Source organism: Zootoca vivipara, chromosome 9 (assembly GCF_963506605.1).
Source record: "Zootoca vivipara chromosome 9, rZooViv1.1, whole genome shotgun sequence".
Classification (NCBI taxonomy): domain Eukaryota; kingdom Metazoa; phylum Chordata; class Lepidosauria; order Squamata; family Lacertidae; genus Zootoca; species Zootoca vivipara.
Window position 1 is genome coordinate 62420347 of NC_083284.1, and position 26242 is coordinate 62446588.

At 39.4% G+C, this 26242-nt stretch overlaps 1 protein-coding gene across 2 annotated transcripts in view; it reads right to left on the reverse strand.

Moving 5' to 3' along the window:
• The window catches only part of KLHL5 (kelch like family member 5), a 50196-nt gene that overhangs the window by 21996 nt on the left and 1958 nt on the right, over window positions 1–26242 (reverse strand). The window contains exons 2-3 of one of the 2 annotated variants that reach the window (XM_035111896.2): window positions 22601–22672; window positions 732–914 (exon numbers count right to left, since the gene is read on the reverse strand). In XM_035111896.2, the coding sequence (XP_034967787.1) occupies window positions 732–874 (143 nt within the window). In that variant the 5' untranslated portion in view covers window positions 875–914; window positions 22601–22672. Of the gene's footprint in view, window positions 1–731; window positions 915–5295; window positions 5733–22600; window positions 22673–26242 lie in introns of those variants that run through there. The other variant, XM_035111895.2, reaches the window with a different exon arrangement.

Sequence of the window (26242 nt, forward strand, 5' to 3'; positions counted from 1 at the left end):
GGTGAAAGCATCTACTTCCTATTAGTAATAATAGACAACTAAATTGTATGGGGAAGTTCATGAATAAAAAAAACACAAAAGGCTAGCAACAATTCAATACATTTTTTTTGCCATGTAGATCCCATTTGCCATTATAAGCAAAGTCAGCTAAGGGCAATACTTTGGCCACCTCATGAGAAGAGAAGACTCCCTGGAAAAGACCCTGATGTTGGGAAAGATGGAGGGCACTAGGAGAAGGGGATGACAGAGGACGAGATGGTTGGACAGTGTTCTCGAAGCTACGAACATGAGTTTGACCAAACTGTGGGAGGCAGTGGAAAACAGGAGTGCCTGGCGTGCTATGGTCCATGGGGTCACGAAGAGTCGGACACGACTAAACGACTAAACAACAACAGCTAAGGGCTGTAAGAGTAATCAGGTGTTTACAAACAAGTGCTTTGTTATGGCTTTTAGCTAAATGAATAAAATTACTACCTTACCTACAGACAAATATGCACCAGTATGCACCAGCAGCTCCTTTTTCACAAGCAGTGAAATGTTTATGTAAAAACTACCCATGTGCTTCATTTTTCTATGGTTTTCAAATTACTGCAAATATTTCTTTTGGACAAGGCTTTTGCAAAGACAGCTGTTAGAAAAAAATATTGCAAGTGGACTAGTTATGGAACTTTTTCAAACAGTCAATTTGGGAAGTTTGTTGTAACTTAAGAAAAGTCGAATTGCATATTTACCTGTGTGCTGGAATCCGACGGTCACCAGCAACTAATACTACATCACACAACTGTTTGTGTCTCAGGTAGTTTTCCATCTTTTTAAAAGTCTGCTCTGCATGGTTGAGAGCCTGGAAAAATTCATCGGATGTACAAGGCTCCATCGTATGACACAGTGACAGAGTCTGGCTGCTACTAGAAGTCCTGGAAGCACAAAAGATGTATATTTTAAACTCATATTCACAGCCTGAGATAAAAGATGTTTGTATTATGCATTTCAGAAAATAATAGACTAATTCATTTGTAGGCATTTTTGACAAAGTACAGAATCTCTAACAGCTTCTTCCATATAAGACTTGCTGTGACTGACAAAAGATTGGATACTAATGGCACATATCACGAGAATTTTTTTTTTAAAGTTATAATTCTTACAGCATTTTATCATTGCATTCCCACCAACAAAGGCATGCCAGTTTGTTCTACACTGCAAACTGCCTTTGTACTCCATTTGTATTATTCAGTTTCCACTTTCAAGTGCTACTCAGTTAAAGCAACCATACAATGTAAAATAACCACAATTCATGAACTAAGTAACAGGTCAACAAAATGCACATATATTTTAATGCCTCTTGCACTCCCCTCTTGCACTTCCAATGCAATTTTGTTTTCCCATTGAACTTTTTTCTCTATGTCAATATAAAACTAGCTGTATCTGTGGAAATGGTTTAAAATTACATGACAGTATTTTTATAGAACAGTATACCGAAGAAGTCAGACTAGCTAACAAAGACTTCTTTACAGTGCAGTATATTTTATTTAGTTTTGCTGCTAGGAGTATGCAAAACAAAAACACTCTCCTGCACATACATCCAAAGGGATACTGAAGTCCAAGCATCGTTTTATGAGCTCCAGCCATCTCTCTGAAGTCAACTGGAGCACCATGCTAATGAACATCTTATGCCAGGAAAAGTGGTTAATTGTTCAGCAAATATGCAATTAATGCCACTGGCAATTATGTGATCATAATTAGGTTTCAAAATTAACAGCCTATTAAGAAGATATATAGGTGGATGGTAGAAAGAAAGCAGCAGTGACCTCTAACATATCTTCCCACTCCAGCGAGAAGCAGAGCAGCAGGAGGCTCAGCTACAGCCAAGGTTGCAGGCAGTATGTTTGTGAAAGCAGGGCATCTTTGCCTCCTTCCATGGCATAAAAAAACCCACACACATTGCTGACTGGAAGAAGCTAAGGGTCGATGCCATCCCACCTATGCCTTCAAATGAGTAATGACTATATACATGCTTGAGAGAAGGGCCATCATCCACTTCTAACAGTCCACAATAGAAAAGAGTCACGTCCCTCCCCCAACTAGTGTGGGTTTATTTTGTGGGTTTTTTGTGGGTTTATTCTGCAACTTGTCATTCACACAATAACAGTGCATCCGTGGTGGAGTTATACAGGACTACCTACACATCATTTAGTTTTATTATTTGTTAGGCAATGCATCCCCAGTGTTATCACATCATTGGCGTCTGGAGAAGCACTAAAACACAACAAAAGCAGGAAAGACACAGAGAGAACATTTGTGGATTTCAGCAGGACATTATGGGACATGCACTGATGAAGCAGCATGTCCACACTGAATCTTTGCAGGCACAAACTAAATTTTAAAATTGTTTTATTGTTTCATAGAACACAAGGTAAATAAGCAAGAAGAAGGAAACAAACCCCCTCTGCACAACCTCTACCCCGCCCCCTGGACAGGTCAGCCATCAATGAAATAAAAGATTAAAAATCAACCCAGAGTACTTCTCCACATGCAACCATGGGAGCCAGGCAGACAAAAATCATATTTCTTCATAGCCACATAAGCGATCAAGCTTCACCAAGTTGAATAAACTTGCCCAGTCCTCAGAGCACCATTTTGTGTGTGTTATACTTTCTATCAAGGCCAAGTTCCATATCTGGGTAGTCCATTCCCTCATTAAATTGCCTGTATATGGGATAACTGATTTGACTTGTGATTAAATTGCCTGCTAATGTTCTCCAGTGCTTGGCTATAGTTAGTCTGGCAACCATAATTAGGAACATGGTATTATAAGCTTTTATGGTTCACATCAGGATACTCAAATTTTGTTGACATTTGAATAAGGCAAGCACCCCCAAACTCAGCCCTCCAGATGTTTTGGGACTACAACTCTCATCATCCCTAGCTAACAGGACCAATGGTCAGGGATGATGGGAATTGTAGTCCCAAAACATCTGAAGGTTTCGACTTACGAAGAGCGCCGCGAAACAGATAGCCTTCGTAAGTCGAGGTACCACTGTATTTCCCACTTCCCAAATGTTCTAGTACAGTTCTCAGCTGAAAGAAAATCAGAAGAGATTAAAAAAATACATATTTTGGGAGAAAATTAATGTAGAAATGTGCTTCAAGGTGCAATTTTGTGCATGAGATTAATGCAGAAACAAGATAGAATAGACCAATCCTAACTTTGTTCTTAGGCTTTTGCAATTATCTATAAGATAATTTAGAGCAACTCATTTTTTTTTTTAAAAAAAGCAAGCAAGCAAGCAAGCAAACAAACAAACAAACAGAAAACACATCATTATAAAGCTACTAAATCATTTCAACCATTTTCAAGTATGTGCATAAACTACAACTGAACAACAAAGTGTAGACAACACCTTTGGCTAAATTTTAAATCCATAATTTTACGTTTTTAAAGAGACAGCACCCAGGAGAGGTTGCTAAAGACAATCTTCTATGCCAAGGTTAGGTTCTATTTCCAGCAACATAGTAGGTAATTTAATTATCCCCAGAACAAATAATAGTGCACATTGACACCATCATCACAACTTTTATTTACATGAATGCTTCAGCTACCAGCTTTAGCTGTTTCTGAATTGCAAGCATCTCTGCTGTCGATAGTATACTACAGAAATTCTGCAATTCAACTCCAGAAGTTGGACAGTGTTCTCGAAGCTACGAACTTGAGTCTGACCAAACTGTGGGAGGCAGTGGAAGACAGGAGTGCCTGGCGTGCTCTGGTCCATGGGGTCACGAAGAGTCGGACACGACTAAACGACTAAACAACAACACACTTGACCTCCAGACTTTGCACTTCTCTACAGTCATCTTCCATTGCATGCAAACATGGGATTGGATAATGCCCATTAACCTGCATATACATTAGCATGTTTGCAAGTGCAAATTGAGGTAGTGGTGGGGATACAGTTACTCTATTATCTGGGGATGCTGTATCTGGAGAGATGCTAATGTTTTCTTCCACATTTATTTTAAATACTATAGTATTTAACCAGCCCCCACACCACTTTAATGATGACCACCAAGAAACCAGAATTGCTGTTCTGTGCTACTTTGTACTCCAGAGAAACATCTCTGGAAGAATTGGACCTTTCTTTTACAGAATTCATTTGACACCTTGCAAATAATTTGTGTACTAACAGTAATGTCTTTGTACAAACATTGAACAGATGTTTTTAAAAACACTAAAATCCATACACATATACATACACACACCTAGTTACTTTTTCAAACATTTTGGATTTAAACCTTCAGCTTCCATACAATTTTTCCACATGGCACTTAAAAAAATGCATTGAAATATACTGTAAGCCAAATTTGTGTTTTTCCTTCCAACTCTCCTACCCTTTTGAAATATGATTTCTTCCCAGTGCAAAAAATCAAATAAAAATACTCAAATACACTTTGACTGGAGGGATCACTCAGCAACCAGCTTCATCAGTACACAACATTACAAAGTGCAAAATACATTTTAAAAGTACCATGTCTGTAGTATACAGCTGAATAAATTAAATAAGATAAAAGAAATCTTGACACCTCCCCCCAAAATAAAATTGCAATTAAAAAAATTCTATAGGAAAATAAACACAGTAGAGTAAGTTCTTACAGAGCAAACAAGTATATGTCTTCTCAGTGCACCCTATTAAGTTCAATTGGATTTACTCTCAGGTAAGTGTATATAGGATTGCTGTCTCAAATACCACAAAATACCTTAAATGTTCAGCTAGCATAATGTTATGGCAAAATATTGTTTTAATTTTACTATAAATGCAACCCCAGTCATATATTCTCCAGAGTATGGCACCCAACCTTTTTTCAGCTAGATTGGTTCAAAGAGCCTCAAAAACTAACCTTAAATATTACTCTGTTTTTGCCTCATGTTCAGAACACAAGTAGTAATTTCCAGAAAAAAATAGGTCAAGGTAACACATTAGAATGCAGAACATACCTAGAGATTATAGCTAAAATATATCTCTCCTAGTTCCATCAACCCTTCTTCACAAAGCCTTGAAAATGTAGCTGCTACAGAATGCAAATTCCATCTCCAGCCTCTTTAGAAATACTTTTGATACAGGTTTGCAATGCCAGTGAAAGAAACATTATATATACACTGCAAGATAATTAGAATTCCAGTGCCTTGGCTGCACCAAGGTTAAGAATTTTCACAGCACCACAATGGATGGGGTGCCCCCCCCCCCAATTTTATGCATATAAATATAGGGCACAACTAATTTCTCACAATAAGGAAGTAACAACCTGCATGAACTGCTGTCAGATACATTTTCTTCTTCACTAGCTCCGTCTTCAGCATATGGTCTTTCAAGCCAATGTGCACCTTCACAGTCCTCTGCGGTGAACTCAAATGTAGGCACTTCAGAGCTGGATGCCATTGGCCAAGAAGGTGAATTCTGGAAAGCCTGTTGGTTGGACTTCGGAAAACCAACTGATGTAAAAGGCAGTGGTAGGGTGTCTGGATTCAGGAACTTTATCCCACCAGTAGTTGCATTATGTCCTCTGTCCCAGAAGTCTCCTGGCTGGCAGTCGATGCTAGGTTTAGGAGTAGATTGCTGGTGCCCAAACCACCTCCATCTGATTTTTAAAATCTGCTTCACGTCGAACTCTTTACGAAAGCCAGACATCTTCAGCGAGAGCAAGTTATCGTCTAGGCAACAGGGCAAGCAGCAATGCACATAAAGAAGATTTGTTCATCCAACCAGGACAAGAGACACACATGGTCTGCCTGTTTATGAGTAGATGGGTGTCGCTACCCCCCTTTTTTTCTTTCTTTTGAGAGAATATTATTACATTCAAATATGGAGCACAGGATTTCGTAGGAAGCCCTCTTATCTAGATAATTAGAAGGGATAATTAAAAAGAAAATGAACAGAGAAGGCTGAATTGCTACTTTCATCAGGAAGGACACTAATCAGCTTCATTAAAGCATCCACTGCATTTTCTCTTGCTTGTCTCCTCATCCTCTTACCATTAACTCCTGCCAGCACTAACAGCTTGTATAAAAGCACTTTCAGAGACTGTCCACAAGCTCTTTTCCCTAAACTACAAATGACAAAGAACACAATTCCTATGCTCTCTCAGAGGCTCTGTTACTTATCCTGTTAACCCTTTCCTTTACAAATATTGGGTTGGGGGGGAGAGAAGTGGGAGAAAGAACTGAATCACCACCATGATTTCAAAACCCACTGAAATATTCTGCTTCAGTTAATGACCACACATATATAAGAGTAATTCCAATACAGGGTACCGTATATTCCGGCATATTAGGTGACTGGGCGTATAAGATGGCCCCCTAATTTTAAAGCAAAAATATAGACATTCACTAAAAATATAGACTCGGCGAGCTGCGCCATAAATCACGTCTGCGCAGCCACAGAAGCGATTTCTGGCTGTGGACATTTTGGACATGGGCAGTGCGGTGCCAGAAATCGCTTCTGCGCATGCCCAGATGCGATTTTCGGCTTCTGGACATGCGCAGAAGCGATTTCTGGCGCCGCACTGCCCATGTCTAAATGTCTGCAGCACCAGAAATTGCAGCTGCAGCTGCGCAGATGTGATTTCTGGTGCTGCTCAGTAAGTCCCCGTGCCGCGCTTATTCTTCGCAGGGGGGAAGAGCTGGAAGGGTGGCTTTTTTAAACGGAGGCAGCTGTGCGTGCGCTGGTGGCAAAGCTCGGCTGAGCGGAGTGAGCCCAGCGCGGGGGAAAGGAGAAGGAGGTGCAGTGCTTATTTCTGCAGCCATGGAGGAGGAGGAGGAGCAGCAGCAGCATATGGGAGGCGCCAACTCGCTCCAAGCCTGAGCCCAGCCGCTTGGCAGAGCCGCACTACCCCCATCCCTGCAGGCGAGCCCACCCACCACCCTCCACGGTGGAGGAGACACGGAGGGTAGGTGAGGAAAAGGCGACGGGGAGCAGGTGCGTGGGAGCTGAGAGCCACCTTGCTAAGCCGCTACCCCTCCATCGGGCGTAAACCAGCGCGGAGGCTGCGCGCACAGCCCTTTTTACGCACCTGGCAACTTCTGTCTCTCACACGCAGATTCTTATACCCGGCGTATAAGACAACCCCCGACTTTTGAGACGATTTTCCGGGGTTAAAAAGTTGTCTTATATGCCAGAAGATACGGTAAACTGAACATAGAACAATTCCAATTTTGGTTTCTATTGTGTCTTTCTCTGTTATGAAATACTGATGCAACTTTTTAACAAAGAGAATAGATGGCTAATGAATTGCAGGCTTTCTCCCATCAGTTATTTTAAGCACACAAGAAGGCTTCCTTTAGAAGGGAGAAGCTTCCCCCCCCCCCATGACATGAACAAAAAGGAACACAAATCTGACAAAACAAATGTGAGTGGAGAGGCACGATTTTTGCACCCCCACTTGGTGGGGGTCAACCTAGTCAACCCATAGGTATGCCTCTGTGGACAATTTCCCACCCCACATCACTGGTGTCTCGGAACTAGCAAGTACCAGGTTCCTGGACTAATCCCTTTCGTATTTGAGTGTACAGCTTACTATAGACAGCAACTTTCAAACACTTATTTGGACAGAGTATGCTAGCATATATATGCATAGTCTATCATTTTCAGAGTAATTAATCAATATGGATGTGGCCCAACAGTGCTTTTTATCAGCAATGTAATTCAATGTGGCTCCTGCTTCACCTCCCCCCTCCCTTGGTTTCTTCCTTGTTGTCTAAAAGAAGAAAAAGAAAAGAAAAGCTAATATAATAAAACACGAACAACAACAAAAACTTTTCTGACTACTACAAGCCATGAGGATTTGCCCTTTTATGAATAGGGTGCAGAAAAATGGCTCATATTTTGTTTGTGCTTATTTCAGCTTGAATCATATACTTGTGAAAGTACAACTCCACAAGCACTGCCTTTCAGAGGAAGGTCACTGCAGACTTCTCTCCACCAAACTATGGCAGGTACCATTACATTTTTACTTCAGTGACAGAATCATTTCACACATGGCAGACAATTCAGCTAATCTCAGGCTAAGGGCTTCCAGTCCCTTCAGCAGTCCTGCATCACATAAGCAGCCTTAATCAGTATATGCTACGCTCAGCCTGTGGGTCAGCTGGTCCCCTTCAACTGATACTGTCTGAATTCTTGTGATACCGCAGCTAATACATATTTACTAGCATTCAAGAAACCTAGACCATTATGCAGGCATAACAGCTCTGAAACATTATTTACATTGTCTGAACCTTCTGTAAGAACTGTCATTTACAAATTTTTAGAACATGCAATTGCACTAAAAAATAGAAAAGATAACCAATTAGAGATTCAGCAACCCCAGGTATGCTTTGGCTAGATTCAAGTTGATTGGTTGATTTTTCTGAAGAATTTATACCCCCTCTAATTGTTTCCAAACATGAAAAATTGTTGAAACAGAATATTGACTTCTATTAACATTAAATTTGCATGGGCTAAAAAAGCAGAGATTTTCCATATTGCACTGGGTTTCTAAAGTGATTAAATTAGAGCTGCCAACCAAGTGCTCTACTTTTGCTCAGCACATGCTGTTTTAAAAGATAAGACAGCAGAACAACTTGCAATGTAATTAATCATCATTTCTCAACATATGCGGCTCCTGAATAATAAGCAGACTGAAAAAAGGCTTTGCATCAAAGCAGAATCCTAAATTTGACAGAAGGTATGGAATTTAATGATAAAAACTCACATAGTCAATGCAACGTATTTTAAGAGTCTGATGCCCGAGTCATGCAACCAAATGATGTGCAAAACTGCCCTCATATTATCATCATGAGCTGTTGTTAAAAATCTAGCACAAGTTGTGCGAGATGGATGGATAGAAGGATTAAAGGCTGATGAAGGTTTATTCAGATATGCCAGTACCATCCAACTCATGGTGAACAGATGAGAACATATTCACAAAACCTCATATCCCCAACAGTGGTTACCTATATAAGAAGGGATGAGGGTGGCACTGTGGTCTATACCACTAAGCCTCTTTGTCTTGCAAATCAGAAGGTTGCCAGTTCGAATCCGCACAAAGGGGTGAGTTCCTGTTGCTCTGTCCCAGCTCCTGCCTACCTAGCAGTTTGAAAACACGCTAGTTCAAGTAGATAAATAGGTACCACTGTGGTAGGAAGGTAAATGGCGTTTCCATGCACTCTGGTTTCCATCACAGTGTTCTGTTGCGCCAGAAGCTGTTTAGTCATGCTGGCCACATGACCCGGAAAACACTGGCTCCCTTGGCCTGAAAGCGACATGAGCGCCGCAACCCCATAGTCGCCTTTGACTGGACTTAACCATCCAGGGGTCCTTTACCTTTTACCTTTACCTACCTATATAAGCCCTACCTGCTCTACAAAATACTAGTTATCTGTAGTCCCTAGCATCACTGCAAGTTTAAAATCAGTATTTTCAATTGAGCCTTTGATTTCCCCACCCCCTCATTTATTCTACTTAATATGTTTATATAAAATTACTCGTAGCACTGTTTTGGGAGTGTCTTTACATGGTAAAATACAATTTAACACATGATGGCCCATTCACATAGCACAGCAAGCCAAACAATGGCTTACCAGGACTGTGTAAATGTGCGGGATCCTGGAGAGGAATGCACAGACACTTTGCCCTTCCCAATCTTTTTTACTCTTGCAGCACACTTACCAGTACCTAAGCTTAGGTTTGGCTGAGCGGGTCACCTGTTAAGTCTTTCCTCACTAACTGCAAGCAAGTTCATGTGAATCTCACTAATTCCCCTAATTAAGAAAGGTTAGACTGACATTTCTAGGAATAATCAGGTTCAATGCAGTTATGCTTGTGTATCCAGTAAAGTTTCCCCAACAAACAGGTTTGTTGACACACTTGTAAAATACTGGCATTCTTCTTCAAGAAGCCAACCACCCCCCATGCAAAATAACTAGCGTTGAGAGCTAATCTACACAGCCACTTCTGAATCTGACTGTCAATCCATGGCAACTTTGACCACTGAAATGAAATTCCAAAAGCTTTGGGTGCTTGGGATGCTTCTCACAAAAACATATGCATTCTGGGCTCAAGCTCCAACTCTCCAAAAAGTTGAATTAAAATAAGAGTTTCACTTTGACAGGTCATAGGTTATGCCAAACTGTGGTTTGGTATCCCTCCCTCCTTCCCACACGTGCAACTGTTTCTTCCATGGGTAGGCAAACTAAGGCCTGGTGGCCGGATCCAGCCCAATTGCCTTCTAAATCCGGCCTGTGGTTGGTCCGGGAATCAGCGTGTTTTTACATGAATAGAATGTTCCTTTTATTTAAAATGCATCTTTGGGTTATTTGTGGGCCATAGAAATTCATTCATTCCCCCTCCCCCCAAAAAATATAGTCTGGCCCCCCACAAGGTCTGAGGGACAGTTGACTGGGCCCCTGCTGAAAAGTTTGCTTGACCCCTGGTTTCTTCCCTCCCCTACTAGCTTGAGACAAACCACCCCAGTGTCTGTCCTCTTCCCAGCTACTTTGTACAACAGCCTCACTATGCAAGAAAGTAGCATAGCAGTGATACTGTTGCACACCACCCCAATTTTAACAGTTACTGCACTGAATCCAGGAATTTAGGGTGCCTAGAACCCACAAATTCATAACATACCAATCATGGCAGAGGGAGAAATTATGCAATTTGTGCTTTTCAGAAACACAAAGAGATCTAAAAAAAATCCTTCAGTAACACCTTAAAGACCAACTAAGTTTTTATTTTGGTATGAGCTTTCGTGTGCATGCACACTTCGTCAGATACACTGAAACAGAATCCACCAGACCCTTATGTATATTCAGAGGGTGGGGTGGGGTGGGGTGATGGGAATGGGTGATGGGCTGATAGGAGTGGTAAACCTGTTGATGACTGTTAACGACTGTTAATGACTGCAATTGCTCTTGCGGGGGGGGGGAGCAAGGGCTGAGGTGCTAAGGAAAGCTTGATCATGTATAATGAGATAAAAATCCTATGTCTTTGTTCATTCCAGGTGGCTCCATGGTTTTAAGCTTGCTAATGAGTTACAATTCAGCAACTTCTCTTTCCAGTCTGTTTCTGAAATTTTTCTGTAATAAAACAGCTGCTTTGAGATCTTGTATAGAATGTCATGGGATATTGAAGTGTTCTCCTACTGGTTTCTCTGTCTTGTGGTTCCTGGTGTCAGATTTGTGTCCATTTATCCTTTGGCGTAGGGTTTGGCCTGTTTGTCCAATATAGAGAGCTGAAGGGCACTGTTGGCATTTGATGGCATACACAATGTTAGAAGATGAGCAATTAAATAGTCCTGAGATGGTATGTTGGATGTTGTTGGGGCCAGTAATGGTGTTGTCCGGGTGTATGTGGCAGCAAAGTTGGCATCTGGGTTTATTGCAGGCTCTGGTACCAGTGCTACTTTTGGATTGAATTGCATTCGTGGTGATTAACACTACAACACCAATTTACCATACAAACACAATGATTGAAATATACTGTATATACAAGTGTTATAATGTCTAACACTTCCGAAGATCTTACACATTTTTAAATATTAACAAAATTGGCATCTATTTTTCTTAAAGCCATCAACAAATGGATTTCAAACCCTAAAAGCAATTCTTTCTTTTAAAAAACAAGCAAATGACATTCTAGTTAACAATCAAAACAGTCAATTGACCCTTCTAAACTGTATGCCACTCTGCTTTAGAAACATAATATACTTTCTATCAAATGAAATTTCAAGGCATTGCCATAGCTGTCAAGTTCTCCCTTTTTTTAAGGGAAATTCGCTTATTCTGAATAGGCTTCCTCGCAAGAAAAGGGAAAACTTGACAGCTATTCAGGGGGGGGGTTGTTATTTTTTTAAAAAAAGATTTGGAAATTAAGGGGGAAATGAAACAAGGTAGTTTGACTATACTGTATCAAGACAGAACTTTACATGATTTCATTCATTTCATTTGTTAACTGTGACCAAATCAGTCAGTGCATAAGATAACATATCGTAAGCTGACAACAGTTTTCCCCCCAGCATGTAAATTCTTTTGTCAAAAGTTTTTCTACCAATGTTTAGAGTGGGAGTCACGTGGTGTGGAAGTTTTGTTATGGCTTTAACCTCTGCTGGTGCTATGATGTTTCAAGGGCTTGCATCACATGGATGGAGCCAATCACAAGGGACTTTCCTACACAACAGCCTCCAGCTTGGTTTTGAGAAATGATCAGGTGAGTAGAACCTTTCTAGCTGGCCCCATCCATATTGTACTAGGCCTGGGTCTGTAGGATAAGGTCACAGAAAACACCTTCCATGTTGCACTGCAACACTGAAAAAAGATCCGAAGCCTATTACTGACTGGATGCAAAAGTGCATCTACTGTGGCATGCATTATTCACTTGGATTGGGGAAGCAACAATCCTTAGAATTACATTTATGCAAATTATATTAAACTTTTCTACACCAATAATTGAAATGCAAATTGAAAACTGCTCACCCATTTAAAAAGGCTCACTTTGAACAACCTCTATGCTTATTCCTTGCTCCCATTTTTATCACTCAGATGCTTGATCTGTTTATCTGCATACCTAGCTGTGCAAAGTTGCACAGAGGTTACACTACAGACACCGTAAGAGGCAATCTTCAGAGGAATAATTTGCTCTGAGGCATTTATTCCTAAAACAAAATGGAACTCGATGCCTTAGACAACTATACCAGCATTTTCTACTATTTGGCATTTGTTGATTTGAAATATTAATATACTACCTAATAGTAGTAGTATTTATAAATTTATAATTGGTATTATATTTATATTAATTTATATACTGCTTACATGCCAAATATATTCAAGTACAAAATCAATTATAAAATCCAAACACAAAATACAATCCCACATTTCAATTCGAATTAAATTACATTTAAATTCCATCAGAACATTATAGAGACATCCACAATTAAAACTATGAAACGAGGCTGTTGCGAACATAGCAATTAAATCAGTTTTATAAAAGCAATTAAAAATGTGATCAGAAAGTTCAAGTTCTGGAATGCTTGCCCAAATACGTACATCTTCAAGAGATGAATTATGAAAACGTCAAGGCACCATTAACAGTGAGTACAAAAATCAACATTAAAAAAGACTTCTGGTCTACCGCCATTGCTGATCGGCAAAGAGAATCTCGAGCTCCGAGATTCCCTGGTGCTGTGAGGGAGGGGGGAGCCGCGAGAGTGCCGCGGACCCCCAAAAGAGCCCCAGATCGAGCATTCTGGGGACGTGGGGACTCAGCTGCACCTTTTTCTGTCTCCTCTGCTCCCCGGTAAGCCCTATTAAGGGAGCCGGGAGTGAGCGTAGTGGAGACGTGGTGCCTTGAGTTAAACTGCTACCCTCGCAGCGCGAAGCTCCATGCCGGCAGCCTGTGGAGCGGTGGATTCTTCTAAATTCAAAGGATTTGAAGACATTGGACACCGTGAGTAAAGGAAAAGAATTTTTAAAAATCTTTAATTGGAAAGAATTGGCCACGGGAGGAGATTAAAAAAAGAAGTTGATCTCCCCCATTGAGAGAACTGTGACGCAGTTAATTTGACCAAAGCCAGAAAGGTTGACAGGAAGCTTTCAATTTCCAAAAATTGGATTTAAAACCTTCCTTCTAAGGCAGGGTAAAGGGGAGAACGGTTGAACTCAGAAAAATCCCTGTAAAAATATTCATTTTGGACTGGGAAAGTCCCCCTAGAAGCTGGTGTTGGGTCCCTGGAGGGATCAGCGAGCCGCCATTATGACATCACAATAGGAAGGAATTTGTTTACCTCTTTGAGGTCGTGAACTGTCAGCATTGAAGAAAGCGCAAAATACATGGCTGTGAAAAATAAGTTTGATAATGCTCTTTTCATAAATGGACATAAGAGTTTTAAGGCATGAAGAAGAATTGAAAATGCGAGTTTGCAACCAGTTCAGATAAAATTTCTGTTGTGGAAGTTGGAAAATATGAACTGCGCCATTTCCTGCCTTGCAATCGGTGCTGTTCCCATGAAACCTGAGATGAGCAAGATGTCAGTAGACATAATATCATCTGACTTCTCAGACTTTCAAGAGGAACTTCTGAGATTGATTTTGGATTTAAAAAGTGATGTGCACCAGAACACTATACAGTGGTCCCTCGACTTATGAATTCAATCCGTTCCGAACGGACCTTCGTAAGTCAAAAAAATCGTAAGTAGAAGCCTATGGGAGGGAAGTCGTAAATCGAAAAAATCCTATCTAAAAATTCGTAAGTAGAAAAAATCCTATCTAAACCACATCCAAAATGGTGGACGGAGCTCCGTTCGTAACTCGAAACATTCGTTAGTCGAGTTATTCGTAAGTCAAGGTACCACTGTACAGATTGGAAAAATAAACCAGAACTGTGTGGAAACAGAAAAAGGACTAATTTTAACAGAGACTGCAGAGAAGAAAGACCAACAACCATCAGTCCTGGACAATGCAATTGAACCTAAAGAAGAAGAGGAAGGAGCATGGAATATTGTTCCTTCAGTGAGAGGGGGGGAACAAGACCCATGATTGATCCGGAGGTTTTTCAAAGAAGAACCAGTGTGGAATAATGCCCCCCCCCCCAGTGAGAGAGGGAGGGCAGGATCCACACTAGGACCAGAATTCAAGGGGACTAAAAATTGTGAAAGGACTGAATAGTGGAGACGTAGCTGGATAGTATTGTGTATCAGCTAGAGAATTGGGGAGGCAGCAGGGGACGAAGAAGGAAGAGTGGTGGATAGGTTGTGCTAGAGTGGGAGTGGGGTGAGAAGTAATAATGGATGTTATTTTTTCACTGATTAAGATGGTCTGAAACTGGAACGATTTACAGAGCTGGCAGATTCATCTGGGAGACCCTGAGTCCAGGGGGGGGGGCTGAATTAGATTTAAGTGTTTAATTGTTATCAGGATAGAAGAAGTAATATTTGAATTTATGGGGAATTTATGGGAATAAATTTTAGGCTAAGGGGAGAACTAGAAGATAGATGGTTGGGAAAATAAAGTTAGATTTAGATTATGGTAATCGATGAATTCTAGGTTTAGGATGGTTGATGTCTTTAGAATAAAAATATTAGAGAGATAATGATAAAAATGTGTAAAATGATATAAGATATAATATGAAAATTATTTTACACACACCAAAACACACACACTACCAGAAGGCAGATGAAATAGACGTTTTTTAAGATTCTTCTAAAAGATTTTCTGGCTAAGGCAAGTCTCCTTAAAAAGGATTTCCTGAAAATAGAATGGAAAATTAGAAGAATGAAGCAAAGATCCTTCGAATCGGCTAATAAGTGTGGGAAATTGTTGGCATGGCAATTGAAAAGAAGACAAAAAGAGAATACCATCATAAAGATTATGGAAGAAGGAAAATCTATTGAGAACCCTGCAGAGATAAGGAAATGTTTTACAAAATATTATAAACAGCTATATAAAAGGGAAAAAGAAGATTTAGATGGGATAGAGAAATTTATAAAAGAAAATGGGCTGCAGAAAATTCCAGTACAACAAAAGAACCTACTGAATGGACCGATTACAAGACAAGAGATCGAAATGGCGATTCAAGAACTGAAAAGTGACAAAGCCCCAGGGCCGGATGGACTTACCTCAAAGTACTACAAAACATTAAAAAACTGGTTGATACAACCATTAATGGAGGTAGCAAATGAGATTTTAGGGGGGGGCAAAGCACCAGAGACTTGGAAAGAAGCTTTTATTTCTCTGATACCAAAACCGGATGTGGATAAGACTCAGGTTAAGAATTATAGACCAATCTCCTTATTAAATGTGGACTACAAGATATTTGCTAGTATCTTGGCGTTAAGATTGAAAAGGGTGTTGAAAGACTTAATTCATAAAGACCAGGCAGGATTCCTGCCTGGAAGACATATGAAGGACAATGTAAGATTTATAATAGACATTTTGGAGAGACTGGAAGTGAAAATAAACACCAAAGCAATGTTAATTTTTGTGGACGCCGAAAAAGCCTTTGATAATATTTCTTGGAATTTTATGAAAAGTAATTTTGAAAAAATGGAGGTTGGCCAAAATTTTATTAATGGGCTTAATGGTATCTATTCTGAGCAAAGAGCGAAGATTATTGTAAATAATGTGGTATCAGATGAGATAAGAATTGAGAAAGGAACAAGACAAGGGTGCCCACTCTCCCCCCTGTTATTTATTTCTGTACTAGAGGTTTTGTTGAATATGATAAGGAGCGATGAAGGTGTCAAAGGGATTACAGTGGGTTCGAAACAATATAAGTTAAAGGCCTTTGCAGATGATTTAGTATTGACTTTGCAGAATCCCGAACAGAGTGCAGTGAGAGCACTACAGATAATTCAAGAGTTTGGCAGTGTGGCGGGTTTTAAGCTGAATAAAGGGAAAACTAAAGTATTGGATAAAAATCTGACATTACAAGAGAGACAGAATATAGAGGAATGCACAGGACTGAAGTGTGTAAAAAAGGTGAAATATCTAGGAGTTAATATGACGTCAAAAAATTTGAATTTGTATAAAGACAATTATGAGAAATTATGGAAAGAAATCCAGAGAGATTTGGAAGTATGGACGAGGTTAAAATTGTCTTTAATGGGTAGAATAGCAACTGTTAAAATGAATGTTTTGCCGAGAATGTTGTTTTTATTTCAGGCCCTACCGATAGTCGATAAAATGAAATGCTTTCAAGAATGGCAGAAGATATTGTCTAAATTTGTCTGGCAGGGGAAGAAACCAAGAATTAAATATAAACTTCTGACTGATGTTAAAGAAAGAGGAGGATTTTCCCTGCCGGACTTAAAGATTTATTTTGAAGCTGCTGCCTTTTGTTGGTTGAAAGATTGGTTTTTGTTAGATAATGATGATTTGTTGGATTTAGAGGGTCATGATAACGCATTTGGTTGGCATGCATATTTATGGTATGATAAAGTGAAATTGCATAAAGGTTTTAAAAACCATATAATCAGGAAATCATTGTTTAATGTCTGGATGAGATATAAGGATTTGTTGGAAAGGAGAACTCCTAGGTGGATCTCACCTCTTGAGGCAAAGAAACCTAAAAGGACAAATATGGATGAGAATAGGTTGAAATATAAAGATATCTTGATGGAAGTGGGAAACCACTTTAAGTTAAGACCATACGAACAATTGAAAGATAGGTTGAGTGACTGGTTTCAGTATGTGCAGATAAATGAGGTATTCAAGTTAGACAAAAAATTAGGATTCCAATCAGAAAAATCGAAATTAGAGACGGAGTTATTAGAGACAGATCACAAGAATTTGTCCAGAATGTATAATTTGTTGTTAGAATGGCATTTGAAAGATGAGCAAACAAAATCAGTTATGATTGAATGGGCCAAGGATCTGGGTCATAATGTGATGATGTCGGAGTGGGAAAAATTGTGGAAGAAAGGTATGAAATTTACGGCTTGTACGGTGTTGAAGGAAAATTTGATGAAAATGATGTATAGATGGTATCTGACACCGGTCAAGCTAGCTAAAATGTACCACAAAAGCGACAATAAATGTTGGAAATGTAAACAGGATGTTGGCTCATTCTACCATATGTGGTGGACATGCCCTAAGATAAAAGGCTTCTGGGAAATGATTTACAATGAATTGAAAAAGATGTTTAAGAACACATTTTCGAAAAAACCGGAAGCCTTTTTGCTTGGAATAATTGGGGAAGAAATCCCCAAGGATGATGTTAATCTGTTTATGTATGCCACCACAGCCGCTAGGATTTTATTAGCAAAATATTGGAAAAAAGAAGAATTGCCTTCGAAGCAGGAATGGCAAATGAAAATGATGGACTATATGGAATTGGCAGAATTGACAGGAAGACTCCGGGACCAGACAAATGACAAAGTTTCAAAGGACTGGAAGAAATTTAAAATGTATATAGGGAATGTATTCGATAATTAGAGTTTGAAAATCCAGGAAAGTAAAGAGGTTAAGGCATTAGGGAAACAATAGAAGATTTAAAGTTTGAAATTAGGGTAAATGATATGAAGATGAATTAACTTGGAAGTTTTAAAGGGATTGCATGATGGGAAAGAAGATGATTTAGAAACTGCTATAGAAGTTTAAAAAAAATGAAAACCAGATAGTAGGGAATTGGGGAAGCCTGAAGACAATGAGTATTATAATGGATGAGAAATGATATATTTTTTTGTTATATTTTTGTATTTTGTATTTTGATGTTTTTGATATGTTTTTGTATTTTGTATTTTGTATGTTTGGTGTATGTTTGTTGAAAAAATGTTCAATAAAAAATATTATAAAAAAATAAAATAAAAAGGATTTCCTGTTGTAGGAAAGCTGACAGAGAACACTCCTCTACAGCTTTAAAACGTAATGCATACAACACAACGCACATTTGTAATGTGAACTTCCTGATGAGAATGCACATCTGCCTAAGCATCCTTGCAACTCCAATATAATGTCATAACTTGTGACAGCACATTAGTGCAGCAGTCGTAAGATCCATCTTAAACATTCATTTACTGACTCAACAAGTTTGAAAATCGGGCCATTAAGTTGTAAAACACTGCTAAATATCACATGCCTATCTCATTAATTCATGAATGACATTAACAGTTTCAAGCCAAGAACTGGATCCACATAATCTCGCAACAAGGGAGCTTTGGACTTGACTTTCTCAGAAAAACTGAGGCCAAAAAAGAGGGGTGAGGAGAAGGGGGCAGTGATCTTTTGCTTTTTAAAACAGTTGGCATAATTAGTTCCTTCAGCGATTTTGGCAAAGCATACATTGGGCATGATATCTAAACTTGTTAATTTGAACTTGTCCTAGAAATCAGATTTGGATCTTGGTCTGCATGGCAAGCACAAACCCATAGTTTGACAGGTTGGGTGTAATGGTTTGCTACAAGCCAGAAAATAACTCATTCCCTTAAGTACAGTAGAGGAGGAGGGAGTGTACAGGCATGTGGCCTCTTCTAGCTTCACAGTCCAAGCGCCAACCATGGTTCAGCATTATTGCTAGACTGAGCCATAAAGTAGCTCTTTCGATCCTGGCCAAAGAAAGAAAGAAAGAGCTCTACACCAGAGATGTTATTTCATTATTGGAAAAAATAGCCTCTATGAGCTTGAAGACAGTTTTATGGATCGAGGAATCAAAATTCAACACCTTCTTCATCCATTCAGACAACCTTACTAGATGGGCCGGAATATTGTCATCTCTCAACTTAAGATATGTAAAGTATGATATTAACCTATTTCACAGGATTATTATTACAAAACAGTGAGGCTTCCTATTGATTAAACATGCACTGGATTGGGCTGTAAGCCACTTAGTTCAGAACACGTTCTGCATAATAATGGTAATAAATAATATAACATTAATCTGGAATGTTTTTTTGTTTTTGTTGACAATATGACAAAGAAATGCATGGACAGCTAATAAAAGTTCATTAATATTGAAAAATTCGTGTGTAATACAAGGTATCAGAATGTTTTTGGTTATTAAGTACATTTGAGAAAACAATCTAAAATTATGATCTATATACAGTGGACGCAACCCACAGCGCTGCGTCTGTGCACGCGTGGGTCGCAATTTGGCGCTTCTGCACATGCGCAAAGTGCGATTTAGCGCTTCTGCGCAAGCGCCGAAACCTGGAAGCAACCCGTTCCAGTACTTCCGGGTTCAGTGCAGTGTGCAACCCGAAAATGCACAACCTGAAGCGTCTGTAACCCAAAGTATGACTGTATACCAAACAATTACACATGCACCCTTTTTTCAGAAACTTTGTTTCCATACTAATTATTAATAGCTCAGCTTTGTCAAGTCCTTTATAATAAATACTCAGGAGATGTACTCTTAACGAGCTTTCTTTTTTTGCAATTTGGCTGCAATGCAGTTTTTCCTAATTACTGGCATTATCATTGCAGCACAAATTTGGGGAAGCTTGACATTACCATCAGAAGAAAGACCCACCACCCAGAAGACATTCTGATCTTAGTACTGTAAATGTTTAAGAATTTGTGGCCCCTAATACAGCTATAACAATATCCACCTTTTCCATGAAGCCTTTGGCACAACCCCATTATAGTTAATTCAGATTAAATAGGGAGAGAATATACAAACTAGCTTTTTCAAACAAAAATCCCCAACCAACAGCTTTCTTTTGTGGAAATATGACACAAATAAGAAAAAACAAAAATAAGCCCTAGCAGGAGGAGCCAGTGAACAATCAATGTACACTGTCATTTACAAAATACAGTCACTCTTACCAATTCATAACCTGAATTGAATTAGTCCAGTGAATCCTTCCGCTATTAACTGTAAGTGAATGGTGGTCTGCAATAATAGTCTTTTGTGGTACTGCAATCAATAAAGTTGCAACAAACTACGTGAGACAGATTGGCTTTTTGATAATATTGTGCAGATGCTGCAAAAAACTGCACTCTTCAACAAACACTCATATGGAAGCAACTACATATTCTTTTTCACTGCCTCCATTTCACTCCTCTTCCTTCGTTGTGCCTGCTTTCTAGATTATAAGTCCCAGAGGGAAAGGGATCCTTTCATACATTTTAACATACCTAGATGGCACTATACAAATATTATTTTCTAAGCATTTTTAATTTGTTGTTTCTGCATACTAATGCTAATACAATAATGCTATTTCTATCTCAAATAATATCTTCCTTTTTGTTTCTGTCAAAAATATGCAAAGAGGAAGCACAGATGGCTGGGAACTGAAAGGGTGAAGTTCACATTTGGTTTGAAAGAACAAGCTGAGTTGTTGGCTGCAGGCATCTAGTCTTATTATAAATATGAAAAAGATACTTTTGAACCCCATGGACCAGAGCACGCCAGGATAACCAAAGGCTTCCTAACCCAACATTAATAGCACACTGTTAAAACAAAATACAACCATGCCCTCCAACATTGAAAATGGTTGAAGAAACATCTGTCTAATTACCACACAGCACCATTTTCTTCCATAATGCTGAATCAGGCCAAATAATCTGTTTGGTCAATGTGCTGAACAATCAATATAAACTACAACAAGTTTTCTCGCTAACTGCATGTAAAGTTCTTCCAGATTAGTTCATTAAGTTCTCTGGGCCTGCTAAGCTATTTAACATTTGCTCCAAATTCAAAAATATTTATGGCATTTCTTAAACCTTGTGGAAAGAATGCATACCACAAGTCTGAACCAGGTAAGATGCTGATCCCAAAAGCATTAAGAAAATAGTGGTGCCATTCAGAATCAGGTTAGGAAATCATGATTTGGATTTGCTAACTTCATGGAGTGAGTGCTGATGCTCATGTAGCCAAAACACCATAACTAATGCACAAGCGGAACCACAACATTTGCAGAAGTACAAAAACCACTAGGGACCCCCACTATCCCATTTTCATCCTGTCCCTCTACTCCTCTTTCACATCCTCCAAATCTGGAAAGAATGAGATTCTGAGTAAACATCAGAAAGAATTTTCTCACAGTAAGAGCTGTTCAACTGTGGAATTGTCACCTCCAGAAGCTGTGGACTCTCCTTCCTTGGCGGTTTTAAGCAGAGGTTGGATGGCCATCTGCCATGGATGCTTTAGTTAAGATGATGATGATGATGACTATGATATTTATATCCCACCCATCTGGCTGGGTTTCCCTAGCCACCTTGGGAGGCTTACAGCATATATAAAACATAGTAAAATATCAAATATTTAAAACTTCTGGATACAGGGCTTCCTTCAGATGTCTACTAAAAGTTATGTAATTCTTTATCTCCTTGACATCTGAAGGGAGGGCTTTCCACAGGGAGGGCGCCACTACCGACAGATTCCTGCATTGCAGAAGACTGGACTAGAATCTAGATGATCCTTGTGGTGCCTTCCAACTCTACAATTCTCTGATTCTTTTTATCTGATAGAAGGACTCCTTCCTCTGGAAAATCATGAACCTCTAGATGTAACTTAAAAGTCTGGGAATTTATACAAGTTCAAATGTGCCCAAACACCCCTCATTTTCTGAGACAGTCACACAAGAGGTTGGATTCAGATTTAATTGAACATGGACTATAAAGAACCCATATGAAAAGTTAATCATGATGAAGACCCACTGATTTCAATGAAAAAGTAAGTTGAAATGATGCTGCAATTCTATACTTATATATTAGGGAATGAATCTCCCTGGATTAAATTAAAATTATTTTATTTGTGTGTGTTTTTAAATCCTCAAAGGAGTTTCCAAAAAGAATAGAACAATAAAATTATCAATAAAAACAGTTTGAAACAGCTATTTTTAAATGAGTCATCCTTCTGAGCATACATGCAAAAAATAGGTGTCACTGTCTTGCTTTACAAAAACCCACAGGGCATAATTCTGCCAAATTAAGAACTTGGAAATCCCTATTGTTGCAATGAAAGACTTGAAACTCTATGCTAAGCATGGTTTCTATCCTATGCATGATTCCTCTGAATTCAACCATTACTGAATTGCTATCTAGTGTAAAACACTGTGGACTTCTAGCATGAAATCAATGGGATTGAAGAATTAAACTTTCGCTTGATGGGTCCATAATTTGTAACAATATTTTAAAAGTTACCTATATTCTTGTTTAGATGGTATGTAGTTCCATCCTCATCTCCTTCAAGACATTCCAGCCCACCAGATGAATCTTAAGGGAGAAAAAACATTAAAAGATTATTCAGAAAAAGTAAAAATACATAATATATGTCAATGTAAACAATGTATAAGGAACACATAAGGCGTTGCCAAATTTATAATAAACCTGTTGAATTTTTTTTTTTTTTGCTTTATACTGTCCCTGTAAGGAGCTACATATCAAAAATTGGTTGCTCTTGTGAAATTTTATTTTAGGGCATGACATTTTGAACTGGTTCTCAAGAAGCACCAGATAACAAAAAAAGAAAGAAAAAAAGACCTGCACTACTTACTCCCCCTCTCCCCTGAAACATAGCTGCCAAGTTATCCCTTTTTTAAAGGGATTTTCCATTATGCTGAATAGGCTTCCTCGCGAGAAAAGGGAAAACTTGGCAGCTATGCCCTGAAATACTCTATTTCAAATCAGCTACTTTTATGACACCACTGTTTGCTGATCCCTCCAGACTGGTTGTGCCAATGTGCCATCCCTACGAACCAGGACTGGTTGCCATGTTTTTCTTCATGAAAGTGTAAGGACTGATTTAATACAGGGCACATGAGGTGAGGGGGGCAGAGCAATTTCCTGTGATCCTATGCTAGTTTATACTTTTTTGTCCTTCTAGTCCAGTATTTACAGGCAGCAGATCTTCAGGGTCTCTGGCAGAGGTCTTTCCCATCACCTGTCAGTTGACCCTTTCAAATGGAAAATCCCAGGCCTTGAACCAGGAATCTTCTCTGCATAGGTTCTTCTACTGACCTATGGTTTCCCCCCTGTATGTTGCATGGATGGGTGGGGATTGGAGAACCAACTCCTAAACCTTTTTATTTGGAGTTTCCAATTGTGGCGTTTATACCCCATTTTAGACTCACATGAACCCAAAACTGAACTCTCTTCAAGCTGATTGTTAGGCATTCTAAAAATATGTGTACAGTGGAAACTTCGTTCTCAAAATTAATCCGTTCCGGAAGTCCATTAGACTCCTGAAATGTTTGAAAACCAAGGCTGATTGGTGCAGGCGCCCTGGAAACAATAGCCAACAACCGCATCGGACATTTGGCTTCCGAAAAACATTCGAAAACACTTCTGGGTTTTAGGCGTTCGGGAGCCGATTTGTTTGTCAACTAAGCCGTTCGAGAACCAAGGTTCCACTGTATTTGACACTTCATGATACAAAACATTAACTACTCTGATGCAAACCATATTTACTTGAAGGGAAATCATGAGTGTCAAAGATAATCTTTCCAGTTTGAGTAACACAAAGCATTAGAGTGTGACCTTGTGTATGTAGGATGAAACATGGAGCTTCAAGAGAAAAATCTTATGACTAAGGGCTCATGCAGACTTCCTTTAGTGCAATGTTTCTAGGCAAAGTCTGCACTTTAAAGTGCTGTTTCCAAACTCCCCCCCTAGCTGTTTTCCAGCGAAAACCCGCTCTTCACCACTGAAAACCTGAATTGCCACTTGTTCTGATTCAATGTTAAAAAGCGGGGTTTCCTGGGAAAAGCAGAGGGATGGAATAAAGTGTACTTGTCCAAGGAGCTTTAAAGCACAGGCCTGTGCCAAGAAAGCACAGGGCATAAGTTAAGTGGATGAACCCTAAATCAAGCACCGTCCTGTAGTTTAGATGTAACTCTGGGCTTGACACTAAAACCCTCACAGCATCCTGTCTGGGCTTGTCCACAGCATAACTATATCCGGATGCAAGATCATGTTTAAGGGACAAGCTACATATTTCATAAACTGCGGGAGGCAGTGGAAGACAGGAGTGCCTGGCGTGCTCTGGTCCATGGGGTCATGAAGAGTCAGACACGACTAAACGACTAAACAACAACAACATATTACTATCTCAATACTACAAAGCCTGAAGTCATTTTAGTTGGGACTCTGGAGATTCAAAACAGAGCCACACAGAACTAGGAAACAAAACAAAAAAAAAAAGAAATAAAACAAAAACACTTTCAGGATGTAACAAAATTATTGTTTCTAGTAAGAGTTGTGTTTCCTAGAGAAAATGTTGCTGGTGGAGGAATATTAATGTAATATCCCAACAGTGCAATACTCACATATATTTGCCATTTCCACACACCTCAAGCAAAGTGTAAAGGGCTCCTGGTTTTAAAAGGGTACAACAGAAAACATTCCTTGCAGAGTTGTTTTCATTATACAGCAAACCTGCAACTTGTGCATATTTAACCTGTGGACCTTCAGCTATATGCATATGGTAAAAATTAAAAAAGAATAAGAAAGGGGCCAGGGTTCTGGGGAAAATGACTTTGGCAATCCCACTCACCACTGAATCCAATGGGTTTTGACTATAAGTGATTTTGGCTTTATGTGCTATCACCAGAATGTAACCCCCACAAATTGTAGGCTTACTGTACGTTTTCTAAACTAGGAGTGTAAGATGACTTTAACTACCGTATATGGATATTCTACTTTTCTTTACTCCACCATAAAAACCAAATTGCCTAGAAAAGGCAGCTCAAATGCAACAGGACAGATGTCACTCACACAAACACTTCTCCCTACCACCCAAGCTCTCGCACAGTCTGAATCCATCTTTCTTAATAGAGCAAAATTAAGCAAGGAGGGAAGGAGACCCATCTAATCTTTGCACAGGTCATGAACCAAAGTCCATGGTAATTAATTTTTGATTACTTTTAATGCTGCATTACATTAGCTTCCCCAGATAAGATGACTCATTCACCTGAATGAGAGATGCCCCGGGTTACAAAATATTACACACTCACAAAGGAATAGAATAAATTGCCAACGGAATATAACTGAGTTTGAATTTGAAAAGTGTAACTCCTATCAATGTCATAAGTGTTGACTGAGCCATAAGTAGCACGGTACTTTGGGATACAGATGGTGGTACAAGGGCTCCCATTCCTAGAAAAGTAAGCAACACTTGCTAATACTTCCCAAGTTCACCAAAGCCTTAAATTTACCAGTGCAGGGACAAGGGTAAGGATTTGGGGCAAAAATACCAGCTGCCTTTCTCCTAAAACAGACTGGGAGCGGCGGGGTAAGAGATCCACAAGTTCTTAGTTCAAGACTATTACACCACATGAATGCAACATTTTGCTCCAAATGTTAATTCAAAACGACTGTCTTTTGATCATTCTCTACTCCCAATCAGAAGAAAGGATTTGGACTCTCTAATGGGGTTCTATTAGCTTTTGCTCTGCAGCAAATCTAAAAAACCCCGACACGGCTTAAAGCAGGCTAGTTTAATAGAATCATAGAGCAGTTAGGGATCCCAAGGGTCATCTAGCCCAACCCCCTACAATGCAATAATCTCAACTAGAGGACAGACAGCGGAAAGCCAACATCTGCTTGAAAACCTCCAAGGAAGGAGACTCCATTACTTCCAGAGGAAGTCCACTGTCAAACAATGAGAGTCCAATCTTTACCTACAAGCATGCACTGAAAGGGTAGCCGGTTTGCAGTTAGGTCGAGGGTGGTCCAAAGATGGCAATCCTACACTAACTTTAACCTTTTGGAGCGACCATGGAGGAAAGGCGCTCTGCACATGTTCATGCGCTCGCTCCTCCTCTGTGGTGACTTCGCGCCAACTCC